This window comes from Tupaia chinensis, unplaced genomic scaffold (assembly GCF_000334495.1).
Source record: "Tupaia chinensis unplaced genomic scaffold, TupChi_1.0 Scaffold000377_2, whole genome shotgun sequence".
Lineage (NCBI taxonomy): Eukaryota > Metazoa > Chordata > Mammalia > Scandentia > Tupaiidae > Tupaia > Tupaia belangeri.
The window spans coordinates 1554503-1577246 of NW_006159876.1; the positions used below are offsets into that span (position 1 = coordinate 1554503).

At 44.1% G+C, this 22744-nt stretch overlaps 1 protein-coding gene across 13 annotated transcripts in view; it reads right to left on the reverse strand.

Moving 5' to 3' along the window:
• The window catches only part of MAP2K5 (mitogen-activated protein kinase kinase 5), a 332934-nt gene that overhangs the window by 300010 nt on the left and 10180 nt on the right, over positions 1-22744 (reverse strand). For 12 of the 13 annotated variants that reach the window (XM_014589750.1, XM_014589747.1, XM_014589744.1 and 9 more), the window contains exons 2-3: positions 21972-22020; positions 7202-7269 (exon numbers count right to left, since the gene is read on the reverse strand). In XM_014589750.1, coding sequence (XP_014445236.1) covers positions 7202-7269; positions 21972-22020 — 117 coding nt within the window. Of the gene's footprint in view, positions 1-3608; positions 3783-7201; positions 7270-21971; positions 22021-22744 lie in introns of those variants that run through there. The other variant, XM_014589752.1, reaches the window with a different exon arrangement.

Genomic DNA, 22744 nt, shown 5'->3' on the forward strand with positions numbered 1-22744 from the left:
CAAAAGATATCAAAAGAAAAATCTTACTTAAAACAACAAGGAGGGGGCGGTGGTGGTGACATAGTAGCACGAGGGGGCCCACCTGCTCTCTGAGCCCATGACACAGGCCTGCTGGCTGAGACAGGGTGGGGGAACGTCAGGGCGCACAGATTCTGCTGGGGATCTCTCTCTCTCTCTCTCTGCTTCTCATTGAAGAAATGAATAAAAATCGAGAGAAAACAAACAAAAGAGGAGTGAAAAGACTGAAAGCCTGGATCTACACCTTTCCGTTAATTAACCATGTGATCTCCAACTTTCTTTTATGTTTTATTTTTTTGGGGGAGAGGTTTTCGCTATAGGGCGCGTGCGCTCGCCAGACAGACAGAGAGAGACATAGAGACAGAAAGCGAGAAATCACCCCCCAGGGGGGATGGTCATGCCACAATCCCTTCTCCTCCATTCTCCTCTCGGGATCTTGGGCACGCACGCACACGCGCCCAGTGTGAGTTTGAAGCCACCGGGTCCGGGACGCGAACCGCGGTCGACTACGTGGGAGTCCAACGACATAGCCATTACGCTAACTGCTGGTTCCCGTGACCTCCAACTTTCTGAATCTGACCTCTTCAGGCCTCAACATCCTTATCTGTGAGCTGGACGAGGCCTCTAAGGTTCCCTTCCAGCTCTGCCAGAGAAACTGCATGACTTCAGGGACAATCTCAAGCTATGCATCCTAGGCTAAAGCTAATCAGGTCCCAATTTACAAGGTGCTCCAGAGGTCAAAAAAGTATTTTCCCCCCATGGCACTCAACATCTAACAAGGTACGCTATGGTCAAGTATACCAAAGGGAATACTTAGACTCCACTAAAACACGAGGTCCCTGAAATAATGGGAAGCATTACAGTGAAATGCACCCCGTGCTCTTCCACAGTGTGGGGAAGTGGTATAGAGAGGCTGGGCAAAATGATGAAAATCATTCTTATTAATGCTGTGCTCCGCTCCGTATCAAGAGGACCAGGTGTAATAAATCCTTCACTGGACAAAGGATTTAGCAGAAACCAGCATGGATCCATTTACAAAAGCCATTTCTTAACGAAAAGCCGTCCAAAGGCAGAGGCTAACATGAAAATATCTGCTCCTTGCAAAGAGCGTCCAGCTCTCCCAGGCGACTAATACGGAAAGGTGGAGGGAGAAGAGTGGCACGTTCCTTCCAATCTCGCTAGGAGATGAGAGGGGAAAACGAGAACAGCAATGAACAAATCTAAACTACAGGAAGGGAGTATTTAACGGGGCCCCTTAAATAATTAGCAATGATCAGGTATTTAGTTTTCAGAATATGTAGGTTGTGTGTATTTTTTTTGGTAATAAAGCATTTCAAATTCTAATTAAAAAAATACTTTATGGAGGAATTAAAAAGATACAATAGTGTCAGAGGAAAAGCCATGATCCCAGAAGTGGCATAGTCTAACAACATAACTTACCAGAAACTACGCTATAAAAACAGATTGTTGATTAACACAAACTCATAACCAAACGCAGAGAGCTATCACAATGGTACTATAATAACACTTGGCTGCTGAGTTCTTTCAATACATTAAATATCTCCTTGGAGACCGAATTACTTTACATTTTCTTAAAAGACAATTTATTATAGCTTTGTTTTCTTCTCATTATCTCTTAAAAATATATCTAATGAAGAAAAGAACACAACTTCTAAATAACTTACATAAAATGGTACTAACGCAAGGCCACAGACTCTGGCTTAATATGCTGGTTATTATTTAACAGCACACAGCCTCCTGTCACGACAAATCCTTACCGCCATATGATATTCTATGTGTCGCATGGATCAAAAGCCACTGTATGCCATTATTATGGTACTCATAAAATCAACAGCCTCAGGCTGCTAGTGATTTAAATAATTGATAAGTTTTCAATTAAAAAGGCAACACTTTCAGGTCTAATACAAAAATCTATTTAAATTACTGATAAAAACTTACACTTGTGTTTGCCTAAAGCCAGAAAATGCTTATATTCCAGGGGCAAAACAAGCAATTCTGCAAGATCCAATGCAGACATTGCAATTTTTTTTTTTTATTCTTATATAGGGACTAGGTGGTTTACTGACCTCTGTAGCCGACGGTAAAGAAAGGATAAAGGACTAATCGTAAAAGTACCTCTACTTTGCTTCCCTTTATAGGGCTTTTAAAGAAATACTAAAGTAACCACAAATGTATTGAATTACTGGGTTGTCAGAAAGGTCATGACGCATTTTTGCATAGAAAAGCAGAAAAAAAAAAATGTCATGACTTTTCCAACAACTCAATACATATATGAAAAACAAAGTTTGTTTTTTTTGTTTCTTTTTATGTTTTCTATTTATTTATTTTTGCTATTGTTTTTTGTTTTATTTTGTTTTGCTACACGGTGTGTGCATTCCCTGGAGAGACAGAGAGAGGGAAAATAAGAAATCATCCCTCAGAGACATGGCCATGCTGTAATCCCTTCTCCATTTTCCTCTCAGGATTTAGACACATGCATCCAGTGTGATTCACGCCACTGGGTCTGAGACTTGAACCACAGTGGACGATGTGAGAGTCCCACCTTAACTACCACGCCACCTGCTGGTACCAAGTTGTCTTCTAAATAACTTACATAAAATGGTACTAACGCAAGGCCACAGACTCTGGCTTAATATGCTGGTTATTATTTAACAGCACACAGCCTCCTGTCACGACAAATCCTTACCGCCATATGATATTCTATGTGTCGCATGGATCAAAAGCCACTGTATGCCATTATTATGGTACTCATAAAATCAACAGCCTCAGGCTGCTAGTGATTTAAATAATTGATAAGTTTTCAATTAAAAAGGCAACACTTTCAGGTCTAATACAAAAATCTATTTAAATTACTGATAAAAACTTACACTTGTGTTTGCCTAAAGCCAGAAAATGCTTATATTCCAGGGGCAAAACAAGCAATTCTGCAAGATCCAATGCAGACATTGCAATTTTTTTTTTTTATTCTTATATAGGGACTAGGTGGTTTACTGACCTCTGTAGCCGACGGTAAAGAAAGGATAAAGGACTAATCGTAAAAGTACCTCTACTTTGCTTCCCTTTATAGGGCTTTTAAAGAAATACTAAAGTAACCACAAATGTATTGAATTACTGGGTTGTCAGAAAGGTCATGACGCATTTTTGCATAGAAAAGCAGAAAAAAAAAAATGTCATGACTTTTCCAACAACTCAATACATATATGAAAAACAAAGTTTGTTTTTTTTGTTTCTTTTTATGTTTTCTATTTATTTATTTTTGCTATTGTTTTTTGTTTTATTTTGTTTTGCTACACGGTGTGTGCATTCCCTGGAGAGACAGAGAGAGGGAAAATAAGAAATCATCCCTCAGAGACATGGCCATGCTGTAATCCCTTCTCCATTTTCCTCTCAGGATTTAGACACATGCATCCAGTGTGATTCACGCCACTGGGTCTGAGACTTGAACCACAGTGGACGATGTGAGAGTCCCACCTTAACTACCACGCCACCTGCTGGTACCAAGTTGTTTTTTTTTTTTTTTTAAACAATAAAAATGTGATCACCTGTCAGTTTCTTCCCTATGCCATTACCTTAAATCCAGGAATCACACTTTCTCAGAACCAACTGAACCTTAAAAAAAAAAGTAAATTTTTAACAGTTGGTATCAACCAAAATCTATTGTGAGATAAAGGTCCAAATGATTCTCTCCATTGCAAAACTGGAAGCCGGAGGAGTATCAACCCTCAGAACCAAGGCAGATCAAAGTGCTGCCCAACGGACCTTCTTTGTGCTAGAATTCTGTGAAAGCAACTGCCCAACTCTTGACCTTTGAAATGTTCGCTGAGAACCTAGTTTACTCTACACACACTAAGGGCATATGGTGGCAGGGGTTACAGCAAGAGACACGGAGAAAGGAAATCCATCTAAGTTTCAATTACTCAAAATGTGTTCTCTCTCTCAGAGATGTTTTCATCTTCATTTCAAAACATTTTGCTCACTCAGCCTCATACGAGTGGGACTTTCACATTAAGTGAAAGCTTTCACAGCTTCCCACCTACGAAATAGGGACCTTAATATCCATCTCACAGAGTGGTTATTAAAGCCAAAAGCAAAATTCAGAGGGAGGAGCCTCAGGATCTCATCTACAAACATTGGTTAGGAGAATTAATGAGGAAATCAGGGCTTCATCAGCCAGACCACAATCCATGGACTAGTGCAGATTTATAAAATCTTTTTTTTTTTTTTTGAGAGGTTTTCACTAGAGGGCGCATGCGCTCACCAGAAAGACAGAGAGAGACAGAGAGACAGAAAGCGAGAAATCACCCCCCGGGGGGATGGCCACACCGCAATCCCTTCTTCTCCATTCTCCTCTTGGGATCTTGGGCACGCACGCACACGTGCCCGGCGTGAGTTTAAGCCGCCGGGTCCAGGACTTGAACCACGGTCAACTACGTGGGAGTCCAGTGACATAGCCATTACGCTAACTGCTGGTCCCTAAAATATTTTTAATGCTTCCACAGTAAATTAGGAAAAAACAATAATGGAATGCTATACATAAAATGTACTCGCTTTAAAGAAATAGCTGTGTTTACTTTTGAGATTATGTCCTGCCTACAGTTTCATTCTTTCTTTTTAGAGAGAGATTTTTGCTATAGGGTGTATGTGCATCATAGAGACAGAGAGATACAGAGACAGAAAGCAAGAAATCACTCCCCAGTGGGGATGGCCACACTGAAATGGCCTTCTCCTCCATTCTCCTCCCAGGATCTTGGGCATGCATGCATACGTACCTGGCATGGGTTTTAAGCCACTACGTCCGGGACTTGAACCATGGTTAAGTATGTAGGAGCCAGCAACGTAACCCTTACGCCATCTGCTGCCCCCCACTTCAGTCTTTAAATGATTCCCACTATTTTCCTTTGTTAATAATTGCAATAAATCACTTTTATTAGCATATCAATTTTATTGGTTTTAATTTGGCAAAATTAAAAGTTACCATGGTGGGGCTGGCAGGTGGCATGGTGGTTAAGGGTGCTGGACTCCCAGACTCCCACATAGCCGACTGCAGTTCAAGTTCTACACCTGGCATCTTGCTTTCAAATCTCTCTCTCTTTCACTCTGTCCCACTCTGGTCGAATTAAAACAAATAAACAGTTAAGTAAAATAATTATTTTTAAAAATTTTATTAAAAAAAAAAAAGTTACCATGCCTAAGTCTGTCCCCCCCATTCTAAAAATGAAAAACTGTTTAGTTCGTGAAGCCAAACATTTGGCAATAAAGAGCTAGCTAGATTTTCAGACTAAAAAGTGGCTTCTCAGAAATCCTGGGGACCTCTAAGTTAGGGGTATAGAATATCAGTTCATGGAATCATGACTCCAATATTTTCCCACAATTCAAAAATCACTAAGCAGGGCGTCTGAGAGTATGCGCGTAAGCTGTGAGGAAGGCATGGTGCGGGCCCCACAGCTAAGGCCCTAGAGGCACAGAATTCCATGAAGGTGATGCACAGAGCCCAGCATGCGTTTGGGGGGGGGGGCGGGGAGAGGCAGTGAGTGAGTGCCAGCTTTAGCATAGGAAAGGCTAACTTAGACCCCGACACCTTCACACTGGCTCTGTCTTGAGCATGTCTCAGAACCACAGCTTCCCACCTAAGAAACAGGGACCTTAATATCCATCTCACACAGTGATTATTAAAGCCAAAAGCAAACAAAAACACTCAAGCGTTCGGTTTACAACAGGCACTCAGAAATGGAGATGACCATTACCATGACCGCGCTCATGCCTGGCAACATTTCTCAAAAAGCGCAATGTGTTCGCTCTCCCGAAGTACTTATCTCTGTCGGAGTCAAAGGCCTTTCGAGGTACTGATGAACCCAGCTCTAAACCCTCAGAACACAAAGGCTCCCACATAAGTTAATGGGAAGTCAATGGGACATCGACTTTCCCTGCTCTGTGCGGCTGGAATGCCATGCTCTGTTAATCATGCCATCCTTCTTGTTCTCTTTCCTCCCACCCTAAATTAAAACTATTGGCGGAAACCCACACAGATAGTTTACAGTTTTCATTACAATGAAACAATATCCTGGTTGAAGTTGAAGTCTATCAAAAGCCTACAACCTAGCGGCCTGCTCAGATTAGAGTCTCAGTGAAAAGCCAAGGCCCCCTTCCCTGTGTCCACCAGGATACCATTCTGCATTTGTATAGGACTTTTAACTTTTCAAAGGGCTTTCACATCCATTATCCCGTTTGATCATTACAATGACCCTGTGCAGTAGAAAGGACAAGTATTATTACCCACAATTGACAGATGAGGCAACCACAGCACTGAAAGGTTAAGTGATTTGCCTAAGGCCAGGAACCAGAGCCAAGCTGTGGCCTCCCGACTTCCCGACCAATGCTCTTCCTTCCAGACCACTAAAAACAAGGTTTTGTAAATGGCTTACGAACGCAGATGAAATAAAATAAAACTGGAAGACGAAAGTTCAAATCGGGGCTCCAGGAAGTTATGTCTCTTCATCATAGCTGAACTTTCCAACCTCAGTATGAAAGCTTTAGAAACATACCCTCTTCTTCTCTTGCCTTATCTATATGTTTCCGTCCTGGTCAGATGTTAACATAAATTACCACTGGTATTTGAAACACAAAAGAAAAGTCGGTTTAGGACATAACTGAATCTCTTTCATTCGGTAAATAACTCTATAGTTCATTTTGGGGTGGGGGAGTGGGAAGATGGTTTTTGCATAAAATAACTGTGAGCTTGAAAGGAGATGCGGATCCACATTAAGCCTGCAGCTACATTGTAACTAGAGGCTGGAAGGGTGAGAGACATCTCCAGTTGAAAGTAGATTTTGAAAAATTTTTTAGAGCCCAGGGGTTCATTTTTAATGAGCCGTTACTTTAAGTACTGGATAAAAAATACAGGAAATTGATAGTCCATTTAGTCTGTACCATACCTAATGCAAAAGTCATTAAGATGCATTATTCCTAATGTTCATATGATCAGTAAGTGTCTCTTGAAAAGAATGCCCTTAACTTTCATGGAAGGAAATCTTTGAAAACCTTACCTCTTCTATAGAAAAATGTTATAGCAACTACGATTTACTTACATAGCGTCGCTTTGGCAAGGAAGAGCGCCCTCAATTACATGAACATTCTGGAAAACAGGCGTTTGTAATACACTTACGTATGACAGCATGGCCTTCATCTCCTCATCACTTCTCACTGTGATTCGATCACCATCTTCATCTTCGTCTGTTTAAAAAGTCATAAGATCTGTATTTTTATAATATACAAAAACCGTGCTCAGTGATAGCATAGTACAACTGATTCCACCCTCCACACACAACTTGACATCTAAATCTTCAGCACTGTATTTTCGGAGGACAAGGAGATTATTAGTTTCTTATTTTGGTTTTGGTTTGGAATATAATCAGAATCTCCATGAAGAGCTAACACTTTTTTTAAGAGAGATTTTTTGCCGATGGTGTGTGTGCTCGCTGGAGAGATGGAGAGACAGAGACAGAAAACGAGAAATCAACTCCCAGTGGGGATGGCCACTCTGCAATCCCTTCTCCTCTTGGGATTTTGGGCACACACACGTGCCCAGAGTGAGTGTTTAAGCCACCAGGTCCAGGACTAGAACTGCGGTCGACACAGGGGAATCCAGCAATGTAACCGTGATGCCATCTGCTGGTCCCAACACTTCCTGTTAGGGACAGCTGAAAACGAAAATAGCATCCATGTCACTCATGACACGTACTGGGTTACAACGAATGTCACTGGAGTATGATGGAACAGGTTTGGTTTGTAAACCTTTAAAAACCATAAGCCAATCTTGTTCTCCTAATCGGTACTTTCTTTTAATTTTTTTTTTTTTTTTTTTAGGTTTTTGTCATAAGGGAGAGTGCTAGAGACTGTGACAGGGAGAGTGAGAAATCACCCCTAAGGGGGATGGTTGTACCCCAATCCCTTTGCCTCCATTCTCCTGGAATTTTGGATACGCACATGTGCCTGACAAGATTTTCAAGCCACCAGGTCCAGGATTTGAACCGTGGTCAACCCTGTGGGAGTCCTGCACCTTAGCAACTATGCCACCTGCTGGTCCCCTATATCAGTACGTTTTAAAATTTCCGAAACAGTATGTTATCTATTTCTCCATTCTTCTCTCCCAGGCAATCCACCGTGCGACAGTAGCATAATGGAAATGGCTGGGCCAGCAGGTGGCGTGGTGGTTAACGTGCTGGATCCCACAAGGCCGGCTCTGCAGTCCAAGCCCTCAACTGCCAGCTTGAAACACACAGGGCACGTGTGAGTGCAGGCCCAAAATCCCAAGAGGAAACTGCAGCATGGCCATCCCCCCTGGGAGCGTGCTTCTCTCTCTCTCTCTGGTGAGTACATGCACTCTCAAGCAAAAAAAAAGAAAAAAGAAAAAGAAAATGGCTAACATTTATTGAATACCACGTACAACAGGGATCTGTGGTTTGAGCTTCATATGCAATACACCAGTCCCCCCATCTGCTGGGGATCCATAACAAGATCTGCAGAGGATGCCTGAAACTGCAGGTAATACCAAATTCTGCATTATACACGAGATATCTATGCCAAGTTCATGGAACATGTGTATTATTTTAAAACTATGCATGATTTCAAATTTTTCTGCTCCACAATAAACTTGTACTTTAAATCCATCTTCACATGAACTTTCTGAAGTTATGTATGTTTTTTCCTATACATACATGCCTACTATAAAGTGTAATTTATAAACTAGGCATGGTAAGAAACTAACAGTAACTAACAATAAAAGAGAACCATTTTAACAATGTCCTGCAATGAAAGTTATGTGAAGGCTAGACCATGACAGGATGGTACAGGTGGTTGGACCCCACATGGCTGACAGTGAGGTTTGACTCCCAGACCTAGCGGCTTGGAAAACACACCAGGCATGTGTACGTGCATGCCTGACCCTGAGAGGGGAATGGAGGAGGAATCGTGGTTCGGCCAGCTCCATAGGGGGCACTTTCTCGCTTTTCTTTTCTCTCTCCCTCTCTCTATCTCCAGCAAGCACATGTGCCCTACAGCAAAAGACTGAAGGGGGAAAAAAAAAAAAAAAAATCAGGGCTGTGTGCAAATGCCCCAAATCTCAAAGGGAGACATGGAGGAGAAAGGCCGACCATTTCCCATGGTGGTATAACCACAAGGAGGGGTCCTTTCTCACTCTTTGTTATTTTCTGGCAAGTACACGGGCCCACTAGCAAAATTAAAAAAAAAAAAAAAAAATTAAGAAAGAAAGAAAGAAAGTTATGTGAATTTGGTCTCTCTTTCAAAATATCTCACTGTATTGTATAGAGCGCACCTATTTTCAGATCACAGCTGATTGAAATTGAAAACAAATGAAACCAGGGGCTGGCAGGTGGCGCTGTGGTTAAAGGCACTGAACTCCCACATGCCCGACCACAGTGCCACGTCTGGACTTGGTGGCTTGCTTTCTCACTTTCTCTCTCACTCTCTCTGGTCAAAATGAAAAACAAAGATAATAAATAAATAAATAAATCTATCTTAAAAAAAGAAAAAGAAATGAAACCAGATCAGAGGACACCTACGGGACCTCCTTGAAAACCGAGCAAGGCTAACTCCACAGCCTACTGGTTAAGGGAGCCCGCGCCCACAGGGCTGACCAGGCAGAATCCCAACACTGGCAGCTTGAAAACACACACCAGGTCATGCCAGTGTGTAGCCCATATGCCACCAGGATGAGAAATGGAGAAGGGACTGAGGCACATGGGTGCTTTCCCTCCCTCCCTTCACTGTCTGTCTATCTTTCTGACACACGCACTGTCAATTAAAAGAAAAACTCACACTCAATGATCCTATGATGTGGACATCACTTTGACCTTTACAGAAGAACCTGGGGCCTAGTGAGGAGAAGCTGCAAAGCAACTCTAATGCTGATCTTCCCGTCTCCCATTCCACCTTCCAGCTCTGTCTCTAACTACTTTCATTTATTTTTTCTTCTTTTTTTTCTTTTTAGAGGTTTTTGCTATAGGGCACGTGTGCTCGCCAGAAAGAGAGAGACAGAGAGACAGAAAGCGAGATGCCACAATCCCTTCTCCTCCTTTCTCGTCTTGGGATCTTGGGCACGCAAGCACATGCACCTGGCATGAGTTTAAGCTACCGGGTCCAGGACTCGAACTGCGGTTGACTATGTGGGAGTCCAGTGACATAGCCATTACGCTAACTGCTGGTCCCCCTAACTACTTGCATTTGTACTGAGTTCTCTCTGACAACAATGAGCTTTAAACAGTGATTGAGGGTATTTTGAAATAACGCAATCGTTTTAAGACTAGAGGATAATAAGACTACAAAATACAGCCCCACAACGTGCCCACTTCAAAAAGCACCATCAAAATGTCACCTCTAGAAACAATATACTTATTTACGATACTTCTCTTTTCAATGAAGTTTTTGAATTCTCTCTTCTCTCTTGTGCCTTTATTTTATTATTATTATTTTTTAAGTTTGCTATAGGGTGCATGTGCTTGCTGGACAGACAAAGAGACAGAGAGGGAAAGTAAGAAATTACCCCCTGGGGGCGGGGTGGGGGTGGGCACACCAGAATCGCTTCTCTGCATTTTCCTCTGGGGATTTTGGGAAAGCACACTCCCCCAGGGTGTTTTAAAAGCCACTGGGTCCAAGACTCCGAATGCAGTCGGCCATGTGGGACCCAGGCTGCTTTAACCTCAATGTCATGTGCTAGCCCGACCAGATCTCATTTTTAACCCAAAATGAAATTGTTGGTCTGAGCATCTACCCACACCATCTGCCAGGCAGGACTCAGAATGACCTCTGGTTATTGCTAGATATTTAGTTAACCACTCCATCCTTCTAAAGATAAGGTTTGCCAAGAGTGAGAACAGCCTTTGTGAAAGACTAAATCTAAATACACAGTTGAAAGAGAAATGCCAAAAACATTTCCAGCAACGTGCACAGCCAGCCCAGGTGACAACTTGGAAGAGGCAGGCCCCACCGGGAGGCCTCAGCTCTGGGGAACTTACGCAATTGGTATTTTCCCCCACTCTGGGCATATAACTGCTGATCTGACCAGATGCGGAGAATGCTTTGCTCCCAGGCCTGGGGAAGCAGACAAATCTCTCATGGCAAAGTAAATCCTTCTGCGGACACGTACTGCAAGGATGCGCTGGGGGAGTCCGTCACCTGGATCTCCCCCACCACACATCATGGGCCACCCTCCTGTGCAGCTGCAGTTCCGAAGCCCCGCCTCCCTCAGTGACCAGACTGTGAGAACCCAAGAAGAGAGCTATGTTCCCCTCCTCATCCTTCTCCCCCCACTAACCTATTTACCATTAAAATAAAAAAGCTACTGCTGCTTCTCCGTGGTGGTTAGCTGTAGTCTGACAGCAGCTACCAGTACTGAGAGCTGCCTGCTTGCAGAAAGTGACCCGCTGTCACTTTAGGTAACAAAGAAGGCCTATTCCCGAGGGTGTCACATGCATAATACCCACACAGGAATCTAGTACCTCTATCATTGTTTGTTTGTTTTTGGAGAGGTTTTTGCTATAGGGCGCGTGCGCTCACCAGACAGACAGAGAGAGACAGAGAGACAGAAAGCAAGAAATCACCCCCCAGGGGGCATGGCCAGGCTGCAATTCCTTCTCTTCTAGTCTCCTCTTGGGACTTTGGACACTCACGCACACGCACCCGGACTGAGTTTTAAGCCACCAGGTCAGGGATTGGAACCGCAGTCAACTACATGGGAGTCCAGCGACATAGCCATTATACTAACTGCTGGTCCCTCTCATTGGTTTTCAGAATAGACTCTTAGGCCAATTCGGAGAAATACCATTCTAGTTACAGATACAGGAGAGAGGAGGTTCTAGAAACTAACATTTTCAAGGCCATTTTGAAAGTTTTCTTAAAAGTACAAGAGACAGGGGCCAGCAGGTGGTGTGGTAATAAGGTGCTGGACTCCCTCACGGCTGACCACAGTTCTAGTCCCAGACCGGGTTGCTTGAAACTCACACTGGACACATGTGTATACACAAGTGTATGAGAAGAAAACGGAGAAGGAATTGCAGAATGACTAACCCCATTAGGGTGCTGATTTATCACTTTCCTTCTCTCTGTCTTTATCCATCGCCCTCTAGTGAACCCATGCACCCCACGGCAACTCCCCCTCCAAAAAAAATACAGGAGACAGGAAATAAAAACAAAACGGATACAGTATAAAAGGATGAAATGTTACATATTATCACACATAATAGAGCTTTACATTTCTGTTTTAAAATCAAGTCAAGGGACCAGCAGTTAGCATAATGGCTATGTCACTGGACTCCCATGTAGTTCACCAGGGGTTCGGGTCCCAGACCCGGTGGCTTAAACTCATGCTGGGCATGTGTGCATGCGTGCCCAAAATCCCGAGAGGAGAATGGAGAAGGGATTGTGGCGTGGCCACAAACACCCGCCCTGGGGGTGATTTCTCACTTTCTGTCTGTCTCTCTAGCAAAAAAAAAAAAAAAAAAAAAAGGAACTTCTGCCATAGGGCACGTGTGCTCCCTAAGACAGTCAGACAGAAAGAGAGACAGAAAGTGAGCAATCACCCCCTACACACACACACAGAAGGGATGGCCACACCCAAATCCCTTCTCCATTCTCTTCTAGGCATTTTGGGCACGCGCACACACATGTGCTCCTGATGAAACCCTGAACTTGGGGGAGAGGGGCAATTTCCGGCCTCAACAAAGTAGTGGGTTGTCAGAAAAGTCGACACATGCATAGAAAAAATATGTCATGACTTTTCTGACGACCCAACAGCTTTTAGAAATCTCATTTCTACACCAGTGTTAGCTCTAGGGATAATGATTACAAAGTGACCGCTTACATTAATATCTCAATATACCCAAGGCCTCAAGAATCTACGGAGTAGGAGGTGCTGGCCACTGAGTACAATAAGTGGAAAACCTGTATGGTTTCTGAGGGCACGGGTTCCAGAGAGACCATTTAACTCACTACCTTTCTCAATCAAGAACGGGGAGATGGAAACAGAGGAAGGGAGATCTTGAGGTTCTCAAAGTCAGAGCTTGAACTATTAAAGCTACTTAAAACATTCTGGAATTCTAGACTTCTATGAAACTTCGTGAGCAATTGTTTCAGAGGGAGTGAAAAAAAGCTGTGTGAGAAGTCAGATACCAGAATAACCGCTTGCAGGACCATCCCATAAAAAGCAACTATGAGCACTACAAACACACTTGCTTTAAGTGGACAGAAACCGAGGCCAGCAGGCTAGAATAGCTTTAAAAAATGAAAAAAGTTTTTGCTATCGGGCACGTGTATTTGCTTGACAGAGAGAGAGACAGAGAGAGAAACCAGTCACGTCATAATCCCTTCTCTACCCGTCTTCTCTCCAGACTTCGGGCACCCACAAACATGCACCATGTGGGAACCAGCTGCTTTCATTTGAAAGAGGCATTCAAATAAAGCCTGGGGATCAACCAGGCTCGCAGGACACAGCAAAGGGTAGTTCCTACGGGTAGGAGAGACCCGACGTCATGCAGGAGAGGGTCTGGGGGACTGTGCTTCACTGCAATCTGAAGGCTGCTCATTCTTGCCAAAGAAGAAACTGAACTGGAAAAATAACCATGCCCAGGAGAAGTCCGGCAGTTCTGGCTAAAAGGCAAACCCTAAGCTATCCTGACCCCGACCCCTTGCTGGCGGCCAAGAGCAAACCACTCACCTTTACAGTCACAGTCAAATGCACTTCTCCATAAAGACAACGGACTGACAGGTGGGAGGTGCTAGTGAGGACAGGAGGACAAAAGGACCTTCCAAGTGACCCAGGAGGACAGTAAGTTAGCACACTTTTCTGAACAAAACATTGGCCACAGCCATCGATTTAGCACAGACACCGGCTATCTGCCTACCATACTGGGTTAGCTGTAGAAATTACAATTGGCTGGAACTACAGATTGTAAACACTTGCTAAGACAACGCAGAGTGTCGAAGGTGGTGAAGAGCACTAGGAAGCAGCGATGCTAAGTAGAAAGAAGCAGAAAAATAACTTGAACTCTTTCTGCCTCATACACGGAGGTTCTGTGCCATCTGACCAAAACAGCGTTGCTGGATATGACCGCGGAAAGGGGGGCACACATCTACGCGCTGGTTCACGAGGAGAATTCCAGGCTTCTCTAGTTGCCCGGAGCACAGTAATACGATTTTCCAGCACATTAGGGAAGCAAAAGTAGAACCAGAAAGTCTATGTACTGGCTGGATTTTGTTAATGTCACTTAAAATGGAGGAAGAAATCCTAGCAAGCTACCAAATAGAGTGCAGCAGATGGTAAACAAATATTATGAAGCAATCTTCGCAAAATCTGCAGTGTGTCACAAACACTCAAAATGGCAGAGTTTGGGAAAAGAGAATCATAACAGGCCATATGTTGTGCATGCTTTTATTTGAAGCAACATGCAAACCCAGAGAGGAGCCCAGAAGAGGAGCATAAAGGCCCAGCAGAGCAGAGGTAGCTCCAGGAGCGGGATGGTCAGAAGGGCCCACCCTGTACGGCAGGTGCGGGGAGCTCCCAGCCAGGCACCTGCTGCAGGGTCAGGGCTTGAGAGGGCTTTCTGAAGAAACAATCCAGCTCCTACACAGAGCAACAAAGTTAAGGCAAGGGACCAGCAGTTGGCGTAATGCCTATGTCACTGGACTCCCATACAGTCAACTGCCGTTCGAGTCCTAGACCCGGTGGCTTAAACTCACACCGGGTGCATGTGAGTGCGTGCCCAAGATCCCGAGAGGAGAATGGAGAAGGGATTGCGGCGTGACCATCCCCCCTGGGGGGTGATTTCTCGCTTTCTCTCTTTCTGTCTCTCTCTGTCTTTCTGGCGAGCGAACACGCCCTATAGCAAAAACCTCTCCAAAAAAAAAAAAGTAAGGCAATATATTCTATGTCACACTCCTGTGCCAGGTGGGAGTAATCAAAACCATAGCAAAGGTATTATTCCCGGGCAAGGAGAGAGAAACGAAAATAGGACTGGAGAGGTTGGAAAGACAGCAACAGGAAATTACCAGAAAACGTCACACCAAATTGAGACGACTTCTTGGGTGTGGAGTCAAATGGTCTGTGCAGGACCGGAGGCCACAGTTTCTATGGCCTCCCTCCTCCTGCTCCCTTCCTTTCTACTTCACTGCTTTCCTCCTTCCAGCAAGGGAAAGTGCCCACTATGGGGCAGGCCTTGCCTGGGCTCTGATCGTAGTAACAGTGAAAAAGAAAGAAAAAAAATCCCTGCCCTCGTGGAGTTTTCTCTCTAGAACGAAGAGACTGAAGGAGGCAAGGGAAAGTCACGCAGCTCTCTGGGAAAGCGTGTTCCAGGCAGAGGACCCAGGCCTAATGCAGAGGCCCTGCGCCAGGGAATGCCTGGCATGACAGGGAGGAGGACCAGCAGGAGGCATGGACTCCCACATGGACCACGCAGCTCGAAAATCACACCAGGCACGTGTGCATGAGTGCCCGACATCCCAGGAGGAGGGTGGAGGATGAGGGACGGCGGTATGGCCATCCCCACTGCGGGGTGAGTTCCCACTTTCCCTCTCCCCTCTCTCTGGATCTCTGTCTCTCTCCTCCCCGGCAAGCGCACACGCCCTATGACAAGATCCTGGGGGGGAATAAAAAGGACAGAAAGGAGGCGAGACTAGCTAAGAACGAACAAGGGGTGGTAGAGAAACGGGTGAGTTCAGAGAAGTGACGGTGGGACTGGGTGACAGGGGAGGAAGCACAAGGCCTCGGGGGTCCTGTAAGGGCTTGGCTTTCACACTTGAGACGAAAATCACCGGAGGGCTTTGAGTGTCAGGGTCTCACTTCCTCTAAAAGGATCACTCTGGCTGCTGTGAGAAGCGGCTGGAGGAGCAGGGCAACGAGCGTGGAGGACACTGCCCTGCGCAGGAGGGAGACGCGGTGGCCTAGACAAAGCGGTTTTCAGAAGCCGGCACAGGCCGAGCACTCCGAACACAGACCAACGGGCTCTGCTGGTACAGAAGGCTTCTCCACGACCCCATTCCTCCCACCTCCATCATCGCCGCAGAAACACGTATCAGGTGTCCGCTAGAGCCAGGTGCTACGACGGGCTTCTAGGGATTCAAAAGCGAGAGCACTGCCCACTGGCCTCAAGGAAGAACTAGTGTGGGGTTGGAGTAAGGACAAACTGAATTCTCATCCTAATAAGCAAGAAAACACCCCTCTCTGGGGACAGATGGTGGCACAGTGGTGAAACATAGCACTCTGAGAGGCCAGACCACGTGGGAAGGCCCCAGGTTCACGTCCGAAAACTTCCTTAAGTTCCCTGTGCACGTGCGTGCGGTGACCCAGGGCGGGCTGAGGCGGGGGAAGATTCCGGCAAGGATGGGTGTTGGTGCTACCTCTCTCTCCCTCTCTCCTCTTTCATGGAAGAAACTTGATTTAAAAAAAAAAAAAAAAAGAAACAACCACCATCATAAGACTCTAAAAGGACTTAGACTGCAAACGTTCCATAAATGAATCTTTTCAAATTTTCTTAAATTCTAGGATGCGTAACTCTTTCATGTTAATGAATGCAGCTTAAGATGTAAAGCAGGTGTATTGTGAATTATGGTTTTATGTTTTGCTTATAAGCAAGCACTTACGTTTTGCTGATTAAGAAAATAAAACTTCATTTCTTCCAAATATTTTGGAAGGAGCAACTATTCTTAATGACACTGTCTTTGCTATTGGGATGGCTGGGTATCTCCAAAGGTGTGACTTGGAAAATCATCTATACTTGTTTTCTATACTCCAAAAACTTACAACTTAAGTCATTGTAACTTTGCCCCCTTATTTTTATTTATTTTTTTTGAGAGAGAGATTTTTTCTGTAAGGTATGTGCACTCGCCAGAAAGACAGAGACAGAAAACGAGAAATCACCCCCTGGGGGTGACCATGTGGCAATCTTTTCTCCATTCCCCCTGGGATTTGGGGCACACAAACACACACACACCCAGCATGAGTTTCAGTCCACCAGACCCAGGACTTGAACCACATTCAGCTGTGTTGGAGTCCAATGCCTTAACCACTATGCCACCTGCTGCCCCATAATTTTTATTTAAATGATCATATTATGCCAAACTTGAGATATAATGTGTTTGTTGATTTAAAAATTTTCATCCAAAACACAAAATAATCTTCCAGAACTTCAAAATAACAACTGAAAAGGATTCTATTCAATGAGAAATGAGTATAAAATAGGGTTGGAGAAAAGTCACAAATAAAGGGTATGCCCGACAATATACATTGGGTTGCAGGAAAGTCATGATGCATTTTACACAGAAAAACCTAGAGAAATATATCATGACCTTTCCAACAAACTAGTATCTTTTTTTTTTAAAGAATTGTTTTAATTTTATTATTCATTCATTTTATTTTAATTTGACCAGAGAGAGAGAGAAAGAGAGAAAGGGAAAGTGAGAAAACAAGCTGCCAGGTCCTGGACTCGAACCGTGGTCAGCCATGTGGGAGTGTCCAGCACCTTAATCACCATGCCACCTGCTGGTCCCGACCTAATATCTTATAAAACCCACTCAGCTGCACAGTCTGACAAGTACAAAAATATGTACAAGGTATAGACTAGAATCCATGAGGTACAGAGTGTCATGGGCAAGTCAAGCCACACACGGGCCTCGGTGTAACAGTATCTGTCTACTGGACCACAGACGCATTCGCCAAGGCATCAGTGAGATTTCGCCGTCTAGCAACATTGGGCTGACAGTCATTTTACCAGTTACCTGCCTAGAGAAAACTCCCGGGAGAACACTGTAACGACACGTGCAGGAAACACATCGGTGGGCAGGACTGATGTTTATCACCTCGTATGTTGGTGAATCTGCTAACGACACCATGGGAGTCACTGGGGGTCTCTGGGCCTTTATGGCTGTCAGGCCCTACAGTACACAGAGCCCATACATGCAAACACAGGCTTTGGGGATTTAGCTGCATCTCACAAATGATCTCACATCTGAGGGAAGACAAATTAGTCAACAACTGGTGTGGAGTCCACTGTCTCCACCTGCTTAAAAACTGAGTCCTCACATATACTCATTCACCAAAATAACCTGAAGATAGTACAAGGCTTTAAAAAAAAAAAAAATGTCTGGCCTTTGTAATAAAAACACATTGTTTTTTATATACTTATTTCTTTAAATCACTCTATGGGGCCAACTGGAGCCACTGGTGGTTGAGGTAGCTGGAGCCCACAGGGCCAGGAGTATGGTTCAAGTCCCGGACACGATGGCTGGATAAGCACGCCAGGCACGTGTGTGTACGCCCAAAATCTGAAAAGGAGAGAGAGATGGAGGAGAAGGGACTGTGGTATGGCCGTCGCCCCTAGAGGGTGATTTCTCACTTTCCCTCTCACTTTGTTTTTTCTCTTTCTCTCCAGTGAGTGTACACACCCTATGGGGAAAAAAAGAAAAAAAAAAAAAAATAAGGCCTGCTCATACATTGTTGGGGGAGTTTAAATTGGTTCTACCCCCTGGAGAGTAACATGGTAACAGCTATTGAAACTTAAACTGTGGGTACTCCATGTCTTGGCAGTTCTAACTCAGAAATCTAGTCTACAAATTTATTTCCACAATGTGGAAAAATACAATGCTGTTGACTTTGACACTTTTTCTAAAACTAAAAACCTAGTAATGATTAAAATGTCCATCAATAGGTTAAATAAATTAAGCCACAGCCATAAAATTAAGTATAATGCAGTCATTCAAAGCAAAGAAGTTCGTCGGAGCACACTGATGCTGGAAGGAGACCGATATTCACCACCAAGTGGAGCAGGGAAAACTAGTTCTGTACAGCATATATTACACACACAGGACCTTTCTGCAGGTACAGAAGAAATCACGATGAAACAGAGGATTTGGGAAACGGGAACTTCTGCTTTATTTCTACGATCCTTGAATTCTTTGAAAGATTCTATCTTCTATTTTCTTTTTAAGTTTAGCTACAGGGCATGTGTGCTAACTAGAAATGGAGAGAGAAGATGGGAAAGCACCCTGTAGGCTGGGTGACCACATCGCAATCCCTTCTCTGCATTCTCCACTTGGGATCTTGGGCATGCACACAAATGCTCTTGGAATGTTCTCACGCCGCCAGTTGACACATGCAGTTGGCCATGTGAGTTCCAGCTGCCTAAAAAGCCATTCCACCTGGCTGGCCCCCTGTATCTTTTTAATTAAAACAAAACAAAAACACTAGCTATTAAAAAATAGTTTCCTGGGACCAGCAGGTGGCGTGGTGGTTAAGGTGCTCAACACTTCCACATGGCTGACCACGGTTCGAGTCCCGGATCTGGCAGCTTGCTTTCTCACTCTCTCTCTCTCTCTCTGTCTCTCTCTAGTCAAATTAAAATAAGTGAATGAATAAATAAAATAAAATAAATAATTATATTTTTTAAAAAATCGTTTCCTTGCAGGACCAGCAGATGGTGTAATGGTTACATTGCTGAACTCCCACATACTTCACCCTGGCTCAAGTCCCCGACCCCATGGCTTAAAACTCACACTGGGCCGTGTGTATGCATGTGTGCCCAAGAGAAGAATGGAGGGGAAGGGACTGAGAACCTTTATAAGAAAAATAAATGTTCTAGAACATATCCAGGAGCAACTTCTCCACTGCGACGAACTGGACTGGAACGGACTATGCCTGACCTGAGGCAGAGGGGGGGAGCCGAGCTGGAGCTGTGGCCGGCGTTAGTCGCTGGGCTGACCACAGCTGCTACAGGACTTGCAGGTTGTTGTGTTTTGTAAACCGTGAAGTATATGGAACCTCAAGTAAAAAACAAGTTTTTCAAAGTCTACCAAAATCTGTTTCTAGTGATGGCTCCTACAAAGGGGAATTTGAATCTAAAACAACAAAACAGGAAACAGCGTTGACATTCAGTGTAAGCCCTTCTGCCAATGAAGGAAAAATAAGAGCTGCTCATTGATGAATTACACTCTTAAATCATCCAGAAAAAGCAGGAGCTCCTTAGATAGCAGCCAAAATCAACAAAGCTAAGGATTTATGAGAAGCTGGAGCCAAGAAGTGAAGTAAATGTATGATGGTTTTAAGTTCATAGTAGTTTATATATCTGAGTACAAACTTCTTATATAAAATGCCTCGGGGCTATGATTTTTAAAAATGATTTAGCACAGAAAAATCCTAACTCATTCTTTTTATCTGCTGCTTAATGCTTCAGGTTAGGGATAAATTATAATTTATACCTGAATACCAGGTATTCAGTTTGCTATCATAAATAATTCAGATTATTTCTGATGACCACCTCATTTGAAGGGCATCTCATACACGTATAGTTATTTCTGATAGGTCACTTTCTGAAAGTCGAGGTGCTAGATCAAAGGATTTTTGCTATATGGTGTGCCTGCTTGCCAAAGACGCAGAGAAATTCAGAGAAAGAGAACATGAGAAATCGCCCTCCCCCCGGGGGGGAGGGTGGCCACATGGCAATGCCTTCTCCTCTCAGGATTTTGGGCAAGCACACACATACGCCCAGCATGAGTCTCAAGCCACTGGGTCCAGGATTCAAACAACGATCAACCATGTGAGAGTCCAGCACTTCAACCACTACTCCACCTACACATTTTACACATTGATAAATATGGTCAAATTGCCCTCCGAAGGGACATACGCACTGTACTGTCAGTAACCACCGTCGTCAAAATCAGGAACAAAATGCATACTACTGTGTGAAAAAAAAAAAAAAAAACAGGTATTTTCATACATTTAAAAAGTGGACTACTGGGGACCAGCAGGTGGCATGGTGGTTAAAGTGCTGGACGCTCCCACATGGCCAACCACAGCTCGAGTCCTGGACATGGTGGCTTGCTTTCTCACTTTCTCTCTTTCTGTCTCTCTCTCTCTCTCCCTGTATGTGTGTGTGTGTATCTCTTTCTGGTCAAATGAAAATAAATGACTGAATAAATAAAATGAAATAATTCTTAAAAATAAAAAAAATTAAAAAAATTTTTAAAAAAAAGGCAGCTCATGACCCCACAGCACGGCAATAACGAGCTACTGAAGAGAAGCCAGACCCACAGGGAGACTTCAGCACACGCCCCTAGGCAGGTCTGCCTGCAACGCACCAGGAGGACGTGAGGGCCCAGCATTCCATGGGACAGAGGACTGGAGAAAGGGGAGCACAGCACGCAGACCCTGTGAAAGGCACTCCTCTCTCTTCTATCTCGAGTACTCTATCGAGGATGTAGAAGAAAGGTGGCCTTCACTTTCAAAACAAGAGGGGCATCACAGTTCCAAAGCCTTAATTTATCCTGGTCAGCCCTTGAGCCCCTATCCAACTGCCTAAATGCTCATCTCAACATTACTCAGACCGTGGCTCCCTGCAATGCCTGGCTCACGTCAAAACCCATTTTCTAGAACACGCCAGCCCTGTCCCCCAGTCAAGTGGGGGAGGGGGGGGAAGGTCTCGAGACCCAGAGTGCTCCTGTCATCACCCAGCAGTCCCGCCAAGGCCCGCGAGGACAGAGTTCCTCCACGTGATGCTCTTGTGAAAGCTCAGTTGCTAAGTTCTAAGGCAGCAATGGGTTAAGATCCCTTAATCAATAATCATCGGCCTACAGGTAGTTTACACGTTTCATTTTGTCCCGCGATATTATTACACGGAGGAGCAAGAGCAGATAAAGGTCATGTTAGTAATTAAAGCTATATTGTAGAAATATGAACATCCAAGATATGATTAAATAAGAAAATATTACTCAGTTCAAGTATCGTCATTAAACTTGCATTAATTTATAAATATTTAAATGTACCATATGATGATCATAAATAATCTGTTTTTGTCACTTTCTAAAGTAATGCAACCCATAAACCCTTTGAAAAATGACTGCAGAAGAGAGTCGAGGAAGTATCCAGCCAGACTTACATTCAAATGCTGTGGTGGTTGCTTCGGGCAGAACCTGGCCTATCACATCCTAAACAAAGGAAGAATAAAGAAACACAATTAGCCATCTTCTTTATTGCTAACATGTGGCAAATACTGGAGGAAATATGAGAACCTGGGAAAGACTTTTGAAATGTTTGCATAAACTATAAAAACATTAGCTCATAATCACACTTAGCCTAGCAATATAAGCCTGGAGTTTAAATCTCTATTCCAGGGAGAAGAACCTTCAGGAAACCTTTGCTCCTCTGTATCAGTAGTATACTCTCGTACTCTCAATTCTACAGTGTCATACAAACATGCCGTTGTGTATGCACCAAGAATGTCCATTTCTTCCATGGGAGGCTGTGGATCGCACGGCAGTGGAGACGGGTTTGGCCTTTCCCATCACACAGATGCCTCAGGAAAACCATCACTTAACCTCACGGAGCCTCAATTTGCTTATCCTCTAAAATGGGCCTAGCGTCCTTGCAGAGGCGATGTAAAGATTAAGTGATGTAATAAAAACGAGTGTGGGGGCCAGCACGCAGGAGGCACTCAACAAATGTCACTCCTGTTCTGTAACGTGCCACACCTGTCCTTGCACTTGCAGTGACAGGACTGCAGTACGTAAGTGCCTGGGATGATGACATAAACCTATCATGCCATACTTGATACGAGCAATTCTTACCAACCTTCGCTCTTTTTTTCTTTTCTTTTTTTTTTTTTTTTTTTTTTTTTTTGAGAGAGGGATTTTTTTTATAGGGTACATGGTG